We start from the raw sequence: 15,627 nt of genomic DNA, 5'->3' as shown, positions 1-15,627 counted from the left end.
AATATTCCATCTTTAAATGAGAGTAATTAAAAGTAAGAATTGTAATCCTAAAGCAAAATAGACCACACAGCAAACAGGACGGTGGGAGAGCATGCTGTTAACTTCCATAGCACTGTGAAATAAAGGAGAAAATGAAATAAATACAATAAAGTTGATCAACATCTTAAAAAGAGCAGTGTATAACACTCTTTCCAGTTTATATGAAGGTCGGCAGAAATAAAAAGAATGGGAATTATATATGATCTTAGCTGATGGTTCAAAATAGGGCTTGAGATTACTGGTTCATTTTCACCTAGAAGTGGCCAAAAAGAAATATACAGATAGACAGATACCTAGGTTATAGGAAAAAACAAAGCTAAATGGAAATTTAATCTGCTGGAAACTATCCTAAACTTTTTAAGATTGAGATACTGTCCTAAAAGAATGTATCTGTCTTTGTGCCCTTCCCTCTACCACTCATTTTTAATTTCTCATTCCCTCCCTATGACTAAATCACTGCCTAAATAACATAAAAGCAAATCAATTTTTATACTATCATAACTGAAGAATTTTAGATCATTTTAGTTCATTACAGCTAATTGATATACTACTTATATTTGTCCCAAACCTAAAAAGACTTTCAAAGTTAAGCTATTTTCTAAGTGTCCTTAAATTGATCTCTTTCAGAAAAAAATCAGAAAAGACAAGATCTGAACAGTCCCATCAACCATCTAACACCTAACTGACCAACAACTACAAAAGAATGAACTAAAAACATTTTATGGTGAATTTGGAGATAGATGTCCTTCCCTTTGTTGAATCATATTTTTATTTACAAAGTTAGATTTCCATTCCTCTCTTTGGCTGATTACATTTAAAATTTTTCTAAATTTATGGGGCGCTTTCGTGGCTCAGTTGGTTAAGCATCCAATTCTTGGTTTCCACTCAGGTCATGGTCTCAGGATGTTGAGATTGAGCCTTAAGTAGGGCTTGCGCTCAGCACGGAGTCTGCTTGAGATTCTGTGCCTCTGCTCTTCCCCCCATTCTCCCTCTTTCTCTCAAATAAATAAATCTTTTAAAAATAAAATAAAATTTTTCAAGAATAAATAAATAAATTGATCTCTTTCTTGTGATCAAAATTAGGTAGAATAGAAAAAAGGACAGAAAGACGATGAAATGTTTGGCCTTTTTAGAGACAGCTATTGATTTCATATTTTAACAAAGTAATCTAGGTGAGATTAAACATGGTATTGTTTTACTACTCCCCAAAACAACTCTCTGTATTTCACTATCTCCAACTTCTCCCTTCCCTTTCTTTCTTAAAACCACTCCAATCAAGCTTTTCTCATACCACGCCTTTCATTTTCTTTTTACCCATCTTACTTGTATTAGTAGCATTTGACAAAGCCAATCAACGCTGCCTCCTTGAAAAACTTTTTCACTCGGCTTCCCAGGCACCAGTTTTCTAACATACAGAGAATGACTCTTTTTCAGCTTTTGCTGATTCCTCCTCCTTCTTACTTCAATCACTGAACACTAAGGTACCCTCCAAAGTATGGTATTCACACGACTTCTAGTATCTAATTATATTCCCTTGCAGAGATACCATCCAATTTCTTGGCTTAAACATCACATGCTCACAGCTACCAATGCCTATCTCTGGCGCCACAATCTGCTGTGAACTCCAAACTTGGTACATCCACTTAGAAGGCAAGTACAACTCAAACTTAACCAGTCCAAACGTCCCCTCCTATCTCCTCTAAGACACTTCCTCTGATAGTCTTCTCAATTACCGGCAACTCCACTCCAAAGTTATGGGGGGGAAAACCTCAGTGTTATCCTAGACTTTTCTCTTTCACTCTCCACATGCAATTTACTGGTTCCATGTTCAAAATATGAATGGGATCTGACTACTTCTCACCGGTATACCACCATGTTATCTTACCTGGATTACTGCAACAGCCTTCCTGCTTCCACTCTTGACACTTTATAATCTATTCTCAAACAGCCAAACCGATTTTTAAAAAATTGAAGTCACACTGTATCACTCCTTTGTTCAAAATCTTAAAATGGCTCCAACTCACACCCGGTAAAAGCCAAAGTCCGGACTTTGGTAAACGATGCTCTGTTGAAATGGTTCTTCTTCACCACTCTGAAATCCACTACTCTCCACCTAGTTCACTGTAGTGTAGCCACACTGGCCTGTTTTCTGTTCCCTGAACACTAATCACTTCCTCACTTCACGGCCTCTGAACTGTTTGCTCCACCTGGAACACCCTCACACCTTTAAACGTGGATTACACCTTATGTCCTTGTTTTTGCTCTAATTCAGCTACTCAGGCAGGTGACTCTGTTACCACCACTGAAAACTAGAACTCCCTATTCCAGAACTCCTTGTCCCACTCTCCTGCTTTGTTTTTCTCCAAGTCACCCGTCACCTTCTGATACAACAACTTATTCATTCTGTTTTTCCTTCTCCTCTGGCACATAAAATTTTAAGTCTCCTAAGAGGGCCAGAATTTTTCTTACAGTTTTGTTCAAGTTTATCTTCCATATCTAGAACTGTGACTGCACATAATAAATGTTTGTTGACTAAATAAACAACAGTCTCTCACACTTTCTGCCTCATCTAAAATAAGGAAATGAAGTTATTTTTCCATGCCTAATCAAAGGGACTGTTATATAAAAATCAAATTTAAAATAAATCTGGACTGATAATGAAGTGAGTTAGAGAACTTTTCTTTTAATCTTTTTATTGGGAAATAAAGCAAGTTCCCAGGGGACACTGATGTGTTGATCTAGGTAGCACACTTTAAGAATCTACTTTAGAAAGGTTATCCTATAAACTATAATACGCATCCCTTTCAGTCTAATGTTAGTTTTTTTACCTCCTTCCCTGACAAGGAAAATTCTTGAGAACATTTTAATCACACTTACCCTTCTGGCTTATATTATTACAGTCAAATACTTAATTTTATGTTTATTAAATCCAACGAGGCATCACTGCTTTATACAGTCAATATGCATTTAGATTTACTACATATTACCACTTCTATTCCTTTTCACCATTTCTATTCCTTCATCTTTTCCCATTCCTTTCTACATCAGTGACCTTCATCTTTAGGTTCTGCATCTTTTCCTTCTTCCTTAAAAATATCCTTTCAGGTTTTCTTTAGTGTACGTCTACTGGTAGCAGATTCCTCATATTTTTTTATCTAAAAGTATCTTCATTTTACTTTTGTTTTGAGAGATTTTCACTGGATATAGAAATTTATATTGGGAGGTATTTCCCTTTACACAGTGAAGATCTGGTTCCACAAACTCTGGTTTCTATTGCTTCATGAGAAGTTGACTGTCAGTCTAACTGCTGATGTTCTGAAGACAGTGACTTTTCTCTGCCTTATTTTAATAATCTCCCTTTGCATTTTATTTTCAATAGTTTTATTATGATGTGTCAAGGTGTGACCGTCCTACCACCAGTAGGGGTCACAGGACCAAACACAGTTAGCTTTAGTCTTGCACTAGGTTAGTCAGCTTTATAGAGGTATACAGGATAGGAAATTTGTCATGCACAACATCTTCAAACTCATCAGGAGGGCAAGCAACTATAGACATGCATAGCTTCTTGCATCCCTCCTGAACCCACACAAAGAGTACGCACAGTTGCCAAGGATAGTTAGGGCGCATGAGGTTCTAGATACAGAGATGTGCTTTGGTTTCTTGTCAGTCTTATATTGTTTACTTTGGGTAGACGTAAGGTCAATATGCCAACTCACAGTTCTCTAAGTCCAGATGCAATAGTACAGATGGAGTTTCATAGTTAATTTAAAAGAGAACTAGCCTGCTAACAATAACATTCCATGTTTGTCCTAATTCAGCACATTTCCACAAAGTGGTACTATGAGAAGGCACACCCAAGGTCAGATTTTCAGGCAAGCTTAAGTTTCTTCATGGTCCAAGTATAATATTAAATCTTTACTCACATCGTAGATTTATTCTTTGGGATACAAGGGCTTATTGAATCTCTCCCGTGATGTCTTTCATCAATTTTGTAAAGTTCTCAACAGAATTCCTTCTAATATTTGCTTCAGTTGTATTATTTCTTTTCTCTCCTTTTAGGTCTTCTATTGAATATATTAAACTTTCTTACTTCATCCTTAATTTCTTTTCTGCATTTTTTTCATCCTATTTGTCTCTCCATGCTTTCTTCTGTATATTTTCTTCTAACTTACTACAAGTTCATTGATTCTTTTCAACTGTCTTTTCTTCCATACAATCCATCCAATGAGATCTTAATTTCAGTAATTATAATTTTTTACTTCTAGGATTTTCATTTTTAAAACAGTTCTTTAGTTCCAAGTTGAAATTTTCAATCTTGTCTTTTATCAATTGTCAGCATGGTTATTTTTAAGCTATGTCTCATAATTCCAATATCCAGAGTTGCTGTGATTTTGTTTCTGTTGTCCACTGCTTATGCTAAATTTATTTATAACATCTTGCTTTTTCCTATGTCTGTGATTTTATTGTGTCTTAAGAGTTACTGTATTTGCAATTAAAAAAAAATAAATTCCCAGATGATCTTTTTTAGACCTTCTTTCAAAGAAGTTTTAACTAGCAATAGAGGATCATTTAATTTTAATTTCAGGACTGATATGATCTGGCGTTGCAATCATTGTGAGAGTTTACCTTCTACTGGTTTACCCTAGACTACAGCCCTTTTGGGGTCCTAAACCAAAATAAGTTCACCCACATAGTGGTGAGCACTAGATTCTGATCCCTGTGCCCCTGTGAAGCTGTCCTAAGTGCTCTCAGCCGTTCTACCAAGAGTGGCAACGGCTCCCAGAGGAAAAGCATACTCCAAAGCCAGGTTTACATTCCTATGCTGGTAATTCTTTTCTATCTTGTGTACATTCCAATGTTTTCAAACCGGTTTCTGTTGTTGTTTTTGAAATAAATATACTTGGTCCAACTTTTCTAGTTCTACTTACAGGTTAGTACAAATCACCTAGTGTACCATTGCCAAAACTGGAAGTTGATTAACAGAACTTTAAATAAGATAGGAATGGGATATATCTAATTAAAGTTAAATAGTATCAGCAACTCAGAATTCTGAAAGTACCCATCAAGGAAGAATTTTTTGGTTCAAAAATAAAACCAACCAAGTAAGCACCTAAAGAGCTATTTTTCAAAAAGATAACATTAGTGACTACTGTTTATAAAAATCAAAATAATAAAAAGAACTATTTCTTCATATAACTTATGAGAAAGCTTATACTTTAAAATGTAGGAATAAGTGACAAGTTTAAGAAAACTTTTTTTTTTGCAATCTAGAAGTACAACTTTCTCATTAAGAAATTAAATGTTTTAAATATTCTTGTATAAGTGCATTTTGTAGAGAGCAATTCTTCCCTGAAATAGTATTTAATTAGGTATACATATAGGGCCTCTTTTACCTACATCAAATTTTTTTCTTGCTAAGACAATATCAGGTTCAGTTAAATGTTTATTGAGTATATACTGCAAATGATCATTAAGGAAAATGAGACACAGTGTGTACTCTAGAAATTTCCAGTCCTATAGAAGAGATATAAATAGACAATGTGATAATGCTAAAACAGAGGTATGTACAAGATGCTATGGGTACACAGGAGAGACTATATCAGTGTAACACTGTTCCATTGGTGACATTTCAATTACTAACTAAAATGCCTGTTTCCTTTGGTGATGCAATACTAAGCACAAGAAAAAATTTGTATCACATATCAATTTATGTTTTAAACTTAAAAAAATTCACACGTGAATACATAAACATAAAGTGTTACATGAGACATCAAAGTGAAAAAACTGACATGAAAACTTACCCCATCTGGCAATGCCCTCCAGCACACAGCACTAACAAATTCATTTGTATCATCTTCTTTTCGGTCTTTATCCAGAACACTTTTGACTGTATCAAACTTAAAAGTTAGCAAAGTCTTAGAAAGTCCTTTATAGTACAAGTAAAGAGAGTTGTTCTCGCTTCCTGAAAAAAAAAATTTAATAATTTTTTAGAATGGGAGAATTCAGAATTAGGACATTACATTCATAAGGTAATTATTACTCAATGTTTAAGCACAAAGACAAATCTTTTATGGTTGAATCTGAAAGACCGAAGCACAGGATTTCTTGGGAATCATGTGAAAAAATGATTCATAGAAAAAAAGCTACACTTTACTAATCTAAAGAAATAATAACTGGTAAATGATATAACAACACTGATAACTGTAAGGTTAAAATTACTGCAAAAACCTCATTTATAGCAAAGGTTTAAAGAAGACCAGAAATTTGTTATTAAAGCATGAATCTTACATGACACTTAGAAAGATTTTCTAAGAGGGGAAAAAAAAAAAGGTTACAGCACTTACAAAGGCTGGTTTTAATAACCTACAAAATTTATGTCCCATTCCCCAATAAAGACATTCCTCTATTAGATAAGTGGCCTATAAGGAAACCTATATTTTTGAGTAATCTATCAAAGTAGAATAATTGCAAGACATTTGCTTTGGCAGGGTTTACATTATATACAACTTTACTAAATAAAGGTCTCATTGAAAGAATTACTGAAAGTTCATATATTCAGGCATTAGGTGTATTAAGCATTTGAACATTACCTAATTTTATTTTTCTACTTCTGATTTAAATTTGTATAAATTACCAACAACAAAAGCCCTAGAATAACAGATCATCTAAACAAACTGCTTAATGAAGAGAACATTCTGAGGGGAAATGAATATCAACCTTAAGAAGACAAATAATGTCTCTGAAATTAGGATATTAGCAGAAATTAATCTTTTCTTTTACATAATATCTACAGAAATCATGGTACGATGGAGAACAATTACAAAACATATTTAACAATCTAATGCTATTTCATGCAGTCAGGGTTTGTGCTCAGTAAAGGAGAGAAGGACTAATGCTCACTCCAGTACAATCCCAGAAGACTTCAATATGCTACTTTCTGGACGTACAGATCATTTCCTGACTTAGTATATAGTCCATGTCCGTTGAATGGAATTTCAGGGACAAATTCCTGTTAAAAAGTTCCAGGAAAAGATGGTTTTACTTACCACAAGCTATATAATCGCCATTGGAAGCAAGGCCTACAAAGTTTTTTTCATTGATGTGACCCTTGAAGGAACGGAGACAGTATGGTTTCCCTACATTCCACAGCTTTAGCTGGCTGTCTGTTGAGCTGAAGTAAACACAAAAAAATGAGAATGCAATTAAGATTTCATGGTATGAAACTCATCCCTACTATTTAGAGGCAATCCAGTTTGGTGGTTGAGTATGCAGACTATGGAGCCAGATTTTCTGAGTTAACAATGCTCAATATACCATTAATTTGCTTTTGACCTTGGGAAAGTTATATAACCTCATCAGCCTCAATTTTGTTCATTAGTTATGTGAAATACAGTGATTCCTACATTATTGAATTAGGTAAATTCTGTAAGATGTGAAAACTAAATTAATTCATTTAAAATGCTTTCAATAGTCCCTGGGCATCTAGAAAGTACTTACTAATAAACATTACTTGTCAATACTATCACACCACCATCATCAAATAACATGAATTCCACTGGGAGCTGTGTTTAATTTCAGGAATACACTCTATGCCACTTGATTTGATTTACTTTTCAAATATTGAATTGTATTGGTATACTAAATTTAACCTATTTTGACAGCTTAGTTGAATCTACAGGGGTGGAATATAATAAATGACTGGAATAGTCTATGTAATTTATTTACTGAAATAATATGCAAATGCAATTATTTACCAAAAATTAATTGAATATAAAAATTGTTGGTAATCCTATCATACAAAGAACTTGAATAAAAGACACCATGTTTTTGCTTTCCTTTGTGTTACAAAAATCCGATCATATCATATACATTAGGTTGTACATTGCTTATCCTTTATTCGATAATTTGGTTTATAATTTTTCTGTTAAATAAACACATTTTAATATTTTTGTTAATGACTACACAATAAATCATCTTTTCTCTTACTGTAACATTCACAGAATATGGCACCATGCTGAATGCTTTACATCATTACTTCCTTTAAAGAGTCACAACATAATAACAATTTTTTTTTCATAATAACTATTAGCTCCACTTTAGAGATGAGGCAACTGAAAATGAGAAGGTTAAGGACATTTTCAAGGTACCACAGCTAGTCAACAGCAGATTCAAGCTGGAACTGTCTTATTTCAGAGACCAAACTCCAAGCTCTTTAAAATACTTCCCTATTGCTTCTCATTTTTTTCAATAGACATTTATGTTGTTTAAAAATTTTTTTCTCGGGGCCCTGGGTGGCTCAGTCGTTAAGTGTCTGCCTTCGGCTCAGGTCATGATCCCAGGGTCCTGGGATCGAGCCCCGCATCGGGCTCCCTGCTCAGCGGGAAGCCTGCTTCTCCCTCTCCCACTCCCCCTGCTTGTGTTCCCTCTCTTCCTGTGTCTCTCTCTGTCAAATAAATAAATAAAATCTTTCTCAACAATGTTGCGTTGAGTATTTCTTTAGGTGTGTATATATATATTTTTTTAAATATTTTATTTGTTTATTCATGAAAGGCAGAGAGAGAGAGAGAGGCAGAGGGAGAAGCAGGCTCCCAAGGAGCAGGGAGCCCGACACGGGACTCGATCCCAGGACCCTGGGATCATGACCCGAGTCGAAGGCAGACGCTTAACCATCTGAGACACCCAGGCGCCCTAGGTGTGTATATATTTTTATTGGTCACAAATTCAGAGGTTGTGGCAAAGTATGTATATTTTAATATTACTTTTGAACACTTCCAAATATACTAAATTTATTCTAAAAACTTCTAAACCTCCAACATATTCAAGAAAAAAAATCATGATTTATAAAACTTAAGAAGGACAAGAGACTGGTGAAAATATAAACAACATATCCACATTAATAAGGTTAACTAAAGTTTCCCAATTTATAATATTAAGTATCCATATATTTCAAATACTGGAAATCAGACTGATTTAACATTTATAAATCTAAAGTTAAGGAAAAATATTTCTGCCATATAATCTACCATGAACATTTGAATCTGAATAAAATTTTAGTTATATACTGCCATTATTATTCCTAAAGATGGGATACATTTTGACTGGTTAACACTAATTTAAGTGTTAACTTAAGTGTGAACTAATTACCTATATTATCTTCCCTTGGAAAACTCAGTTCTCACCTTTTTTTCCTTGTTTGTAACTCAAATTACCTTGCTAAATCAATTCAAATTACCAACTTATTATCTAGAGCAACCAGTATAGAGATAGATGTGGTGGGAGACAGCAAGTATTAATGCCAAGGCACTGGCATTAGTAATCTCCTAAGATTACAGAATGGGTATTTGCTAGGGTAATATAAAATAAAGAGGGGGCACCTAGATGGCTCAGTCAGTTAAGTGTCTGCCTTCAGCTCAGGTTATGATCTCAGGGTCCTGGGATGGAGCCCTGTGTTGGGCCCTGCTTCTCCCTCTCTCTCTGCTTGTGCTCTCTCTTTCAAATAAATAAATAAAGTCTTTTAAAAATAAATAAAATAAAATAAAGAGAATCATGAAATGGGTTAACAGAAAGAAGGGACTGGCTATTAGAAGCACTTTGTCAATGGTATTTTGGCAACTGAGGTTTATCTATCTGGTTGACATCTTGTTAACCCTCAAACAAAATAAAAGACAACTAAAAGCTTTCATTATAATTCTCTAGTGCAGGAGGCTTCTCAAAGAATATCTGTCAAGTATAAGCAGCCATATTTACTTCTTTTCAAAACATACTTAAAACTTACCATGAAACCATAGAGAAATCAACTAACTTAGAATCAACAAAATACTACCTAAAACCAATTATTTTTGGTTTATCTACTGCAGTGTAGATAAATATACAATAACATATTGATTTGAATAGATAAAATACTTCTCATTCTATTCCATCAACTATGTTGTTTTTTTCTTAAGGAGAAGCAGTGGCTGAAATCCAAACTGAAGTTCAAATGCTGAAGGGGGGGTGCATTAAAAACTAACATCATCAGGATTTTATTCACAAAGAGCATATAAAAGTGAGCAATACAAACCAAAATATACATTTATTTTAATTAGGCTATTATTTATAAATATAAAAATATAAATATAAAAATCTACTATTTATGAAAAAGTACATATACTTCAGTGTATCAACCCACGGTGACATTATAAAACTGGTAAATGATGACAGAGCTCTGTATGAAGCTTAACCTCAGGAGAGTAATACTCACGCAGAGACAATTTCCTCACCACTCACAAACTTTGCATAAGAGACTGCTTTTCGGTGTCCTTTGAATACCATGATTGGCTGTTTAGTGTTACGAAGATCATAGTAGTGGACACAGTGATCTAAAATGAATAAAGTGAAACAAAACAAAAAGAAAAATGTAGTAAATGAAGAAACAGAAAGCAAAGCTTATTTTAAATGGTTTTAGTGTCTTCATCAAAGGTTTCAGGGACAATATCAAACCTGTAACAGCAGAAAACTAAGTGCTATGATTTTCAAAAACAAAGATATAGTGGGTTTTCTGTTTTGAATCTAGGAAATACGGTTGCATAAAAAGTTTATACACATATGGCAAGGTCAGTCTGAAAAGGTGTTCTGCTGATATTTCCAGTATTAAACATTCAAAGTAACTGCAAATTTTAAAATGTATCCTTACATTTTAGATGACCTTATATAAAAAAAAAAAAGGTAATATAAACATTTTAGGCTTCTGGTTAAAGATAATGCTATATAATTTCCTGCATTTGATTTTGAAAAGTACTTTCTTGAGACACATTTAACATATAATAAAACCAACTCACTGTTAAGTATACAATTCAGTGATTTTTAGTAACTTTACCCAGTGGTGCAACCATCTCCATAAATCAGTTTTAGAACAGGTTCCTCATCCCAATAAGATCCCTCATGCCATTTACCACTCACTGCCCTAGGCAATCACTAGATCTAACTTTCTTTATAAATTTACCCTTTCTGGACATCCGATATAAATGCAGTCACACAATACATGGCTTCTATGTATAGCTTCTTGCACCTCACATACAGTTTTTGAAGTTCACCCATGTTTTAACACATGTTAATAATTCATTCCTTTCTATTGCTGAATAGTACCTATTGTATGGATACACCACATCTGTCAACCCACTCACCAGGTGAAGGATATGTTTCCACTTTTTGATTATGAAAATTAATGCTGCTATGAACAATCACATTCAAGTCTTTGTGAGGACATGTATTTGGGCTCAGGTAGATATCTAAGAAGTGTTAATTACTGCATCATGTGGTAACTTTGTGTTTTTAAGAAATTGACAAACTGCTGACTGTACCATTGTACATTCCCACCAGCAATGCATGATGGTTCCAGTTCCTTTACATGAGTACTTCGAAAATTTTGGATACAATTAAAAAAAAAAGTTTTACAAATATTTTTAACCATTCTGTTGCTTGTCTTTATTATTTTCTTAACAGTATATTTTGAAGCACAGAAGCTTTGGATTTTGATCAGGTCCAATTTATTTTTTTTCTCTTATAACCTCATAAAAAAGTTTGACTAATCCAAGGTCTTAAAGATTTTTCCTTTTTTTTTGTAGCTTTGTTTCAGCCTTATATTTATGTCTATGATCAATTTTAAGTTATTTTTTCTGTATAGGGTGAAGAGGTCAAAGTTCATCTTTTGGCATGTGGATGGAGATGCATCCAGTTGTCCCAGCATGAGATGAAAACAAACTTTTTTCTCTAATGAACTGCTTTAGCACCCTTATTGAAAACTGGATTCATAATTCTAATCAAGTGATCTATATATGTCTACCTCCTGCCAGCACAATAATGTCTTGTATAACTGTAGCTTTTCAAAAAAAGATTTAATTTATTTATTTTTAAAATATTTATTTATTTATTTGGGGGGTAGCAGACAGAGGGAGAGGGAGAGAGAATCTCAAGCAGATTCCCTGCCGAACAAGGAGCCTGACACAGGGCTTGTGACCCCGAGATCATGACCTGAGCCGAAATCAAGAGTCAGATGCTTAACCAAGTGAGCCACCCAGACACCTCTAAGATTTTGTTTTAATTTCTACACCCAACGTGGGACTTGAACCCCAAGATCAAGACTTGCATGCTCTACTGACTGAGCCAGCCAGGCGCCCATAACTAACTGTAGCTTTAAAATTTTGAGATTCAGTAGAAAAAACCCTCCAACTTTGTTCTTTTATAAAACTGTTTCGGCAATTCCTATCCTTTAGCATTTCCACATGAATTTTCTGATCAGCTTATCATTTCCTGGAAAAAAGCCTGCTGGAAAAAAAAAGAAGATAGCAGGAGGGGAAGAATGAAGGGGAGTAAGTCAGAGGGGGAGATGAACCATGAGAGACGATGGACTCTGAAAAACAAACTGAGGGTTCTAGAGGGGTGGGGGGTGGGGGGATGGGTTAGCCTGGTGATGGGTATTAAAGGGGGCACATTCTGTGTGGAGCACTGGGTGTTATGCACAAACAATGAATCATGGAACACTACATCAAAAACTAATGATGTAATGTATGGTGATTAACATAACAATAAAAAGTTATTTAAAAAAAAAAAAGTCCCGTGCCTTCCCCTGATCCAATCAACTTTGGCGGGGAAGTGAGGGCTGCAGGGAAGCCGCAAGGGCATTCAGGCTGAATGAAAGGCCAGGGGCTGTTTCTTGCTTTAAGGGACCACGTGGAAGGCTCTCTTTAGAAAGGCACCAGAGAGGGAGACAAACCATAAGAGACTCTTAATCATAGGAAACAAACTGAGTGTTGCTGGCGGGGAGAGAGAGGGGTGGGGGGAATGGAGTAACTGGGTGATGGACATTGGGAAGGGTATGTCTTGTAATGTGCACTAGGTATTATGTAAGACTGATGAATCACAGACCTGTACCCCTGAAACGAATAATACATTATATGTTAATTAATTGAATTTAAATTATAAAAAAAAAAAAAAGCCTGCTGGAATTTTTACACAGATTGAGTTGAATCTATAAATCAATTTCAGGAGAATTATCATCCTACAATATTAAGTCATCCAATCTATGAACAAAGTGTCTCTGCATTTATTTATATCTTATTTCCCTCAGCAAATTTTTGTAATGTTCAGTGTACAAGTCTGACACTTTATTAAATTTATTCCTTAAATATTTTATTCTTTTTGAAGTTATTCTGAACAGAATACTATTTTTAGACTGTATACTGTTCATGTTTAGAAAGACTACCTTTTTATACTGATATTTTATTCTATTGTCCAGCTGAACAATTATTCTAATTTTTTTAGGATTCCTTAAAATTTTCTACATATGGGATGATGTCATCTGCAAATACAGTTTAATGTTTTCTTTCAAATCAGGGTATCTTATGTTTCCTTTTCTTCCCTGGCAGTATTAGCTAGAATCTGCAGTACTGTGTTGAACTGAAGAGGGAAAAGTGAACATCCTTGTCTTTTTCCTACTTGTAGGGGAAAAGCATTCAGTCTTTCACCAGTAACTATGATATTCCTTTGTAGTTTTTCATAGAAATCATCTGTCAAGTTGAAGTTTACTGCTATTTGTTTGTTAAGAGTTTTAATGATCAATGGGTACGGAATTTTGTCAAATGCCTTTTCTATGTTTATTGGCATGATTGTGTGGTTTCAGCTTTTTATTCTATTAATATGGTATATTACATTAATTGATTTTTGAATGTTAAACAAATCTGGTTACTCTCGGGATAATCTCATACTATCATAGTGATAACCTTTTAAATACACCATTGAATTTGCTTTGCTAATATTCTGTACAGGGAATTTGCAACTATATTCTTGAAGAATACTGGTCTGTTTTTCTATTCATGGGATATCTTGGACTTCTGGTTTTGACAATTCTTCAGGGAAGAATTTGTGAATACTAGTATTATTTCTTATCATTTAATAAAACTTACCAGTTAAGCCACCTGGGTCTCTGCCTTTCTTTGTAGGAATATTACTACTTACTCAATTTCTTTCCCTTTCATAGGTCTATTCAAGTTTTATACTTCCTCTGAGTCAATTCTGGTAATATTCTAAAATTTGTTCTAAATGTTCTAAAATTTGTTCACTTCATCTACATTAAGTTGGCATACAGTTGTTCAGAGTATTCTACTGTAATCATTTAATATCTAAAGGTCAGCAGTAACCTCCCTTCTTTCATTCTTTTTTTTTTTTTAAGATTTTATTTATTTATTTAGAGAGAGAGGGAGCACATGAGCGGGAGGAGGAGGGGCACAGAGGGAGAGAGAAAATCTCAAGCAGACTCCATGCTGAACAGAGCCCAGTGCAGGGTTGGACCCCAAGACCTTGAGATCATGACCTAAGCAGAAATCAAGAGATGGACACTTAACCAATTAAACCGCTTAGGTGCCCCTCCCTCAATTTTAGTGATCTGTGTCTTCTTTTTTTCTTACTCTACCTATAGGTGTGCCAATTGTGTTGCTCTTTTCAAAGAACCAACTTTTTTCTTTTTTTTCTTAAGAGAGACAATGCGAGCAGGGAGGAGGGGCAGAGGGAGAGAATCCTAAGCAGGCTCAACATTCAGCATGGAGCCCACATGGGACTTGATCTTACGACCTTGAGATCATGACCTGAGCCAAAATCAAGAGTTGGATGCTTAACCGACTGAGCCACCAAAGCGCTGCTCAAAGAACCAACTTTAGTTTTAGTTTTTCTCTATCATTTTTCTGTTCACTATTTCATTAATTTCTACCGTATTATTTCCTTCTACTGCTTATCTTTGGCTTCATTTATTTTTTTCTAGATTTTTATGGTGAGAGCTTAGATTACTGAGACCTTTCTCTTTTTTAATATAAACACTTGAAGTCAGACACTTCTTTTTTTTTTAATATTTTAAGTGATTTCTAAACCTAACATGGGGCTCAAACTTACAACCCCAAGATCAAGAGTCACACACTCCACTGACTGACCCAGCCAGGAACCCGAAAATAGACAGCTGCTAGCACAGATTTTTTTTTAAATTTTTTTAAAGATTTTTATTTATGTGACAGAGCAGGCACGCACAAGCAGGCGGAGCAGCAGAGAGGTAGAGAGAGAGAAGCAGGCTACCCAACAAGCAGAGAGCCCAACATGGAGCTTGATCCCAGGACCCTGAGATCATGACCTGAGCCAAAGGTAGATGTTTAACTGACTGAACCACCCAGGAGGCCCTGCTAGCACAGATTTTAATATTTTGAAGTGAATATAAATAAAAACATATTAAAATTTTCTTTTTTTTAAAGCAATTTCAACTTTTAAGATTTTATTTATTCATTTGAGACACAGAGAGAGAGAGACAGCGAGAGAGAGACCATGAGCAGGGGGAGAGGCAGAGGGAGAAAGAGAAGCAGGCTCCCCGCTGAGCCAGGAGCCTGATGTGGGGCTCGATCCCAGGACCCTGGGATCATGACCCGAGCCAAAGGCAGACGCTTAACCATCTGAGCCACCCAGGTGCCCCAAAATATTTTCTAATTTCCCTCATAATTTCTTCTTTGACCAAAGGGTTATTTAGAAATTTCCAAATATCTGTGGATTTCCCAAATTAACTATTGTGGTGGATTT

General features: G+C 35.0%; 1 protein-coding gene across 5 annotated transcripts in view; it reads right to left on the bottom strand.

Moving 5' to 3' along the window:
- COP1 (COP1 E3 ubiquitin ligase) overlaps positions 1–15,627 on the bottom strand; it is a 246,479-nt gene that overhangs the window by 46,198 nt on the left and 184,654 nt on the right. For 4 of the 5 annotated variants that reach the window (XM_027611143.2, XM_027611142.2, XM_027611140.2 and 1 more), the window contains 3 exons: positions 10,280–10,397; positions 7,086–7,210; positions 5,841–6,001 (listed from right to left, as the gene is read on the bottom strand). In XM_027611143.2, coding sequence (XP_027466944.2) covers positions 5,841–6,001; positions 7,086–7,210; positions 10,280–10,397 — 404 coding nt within the window. Of the gene's footprint in view, positions 1–5,840; positions 6,002–7,085; positions 7,211–10,279; positions 10,398–15,627 lie in introns of those variants that run through there. The other variant, XR_003523023.2, reaches the window with a different exon arrangement.

Source organism: Zalophus californianus, chromosome 10, assembly GCF_009762305.2.
Source record: "Zalophus californianus isolate mZalCal1 chromosome 10, mZalCal1.pri.v2, whole genome shotgun sequence".
Classification (NCBI taxonomy): domain Eukaryota; kingdom Metazoa; phylum Chordata; class Mammalia; order Carnivora; family Otariidae; genus Zalophus; species Zalophus californianus.
Note: the sequence above shows the minus strand (reverse complement) of the source record. Positions and strands in the feature narration are given on the sequence as shown.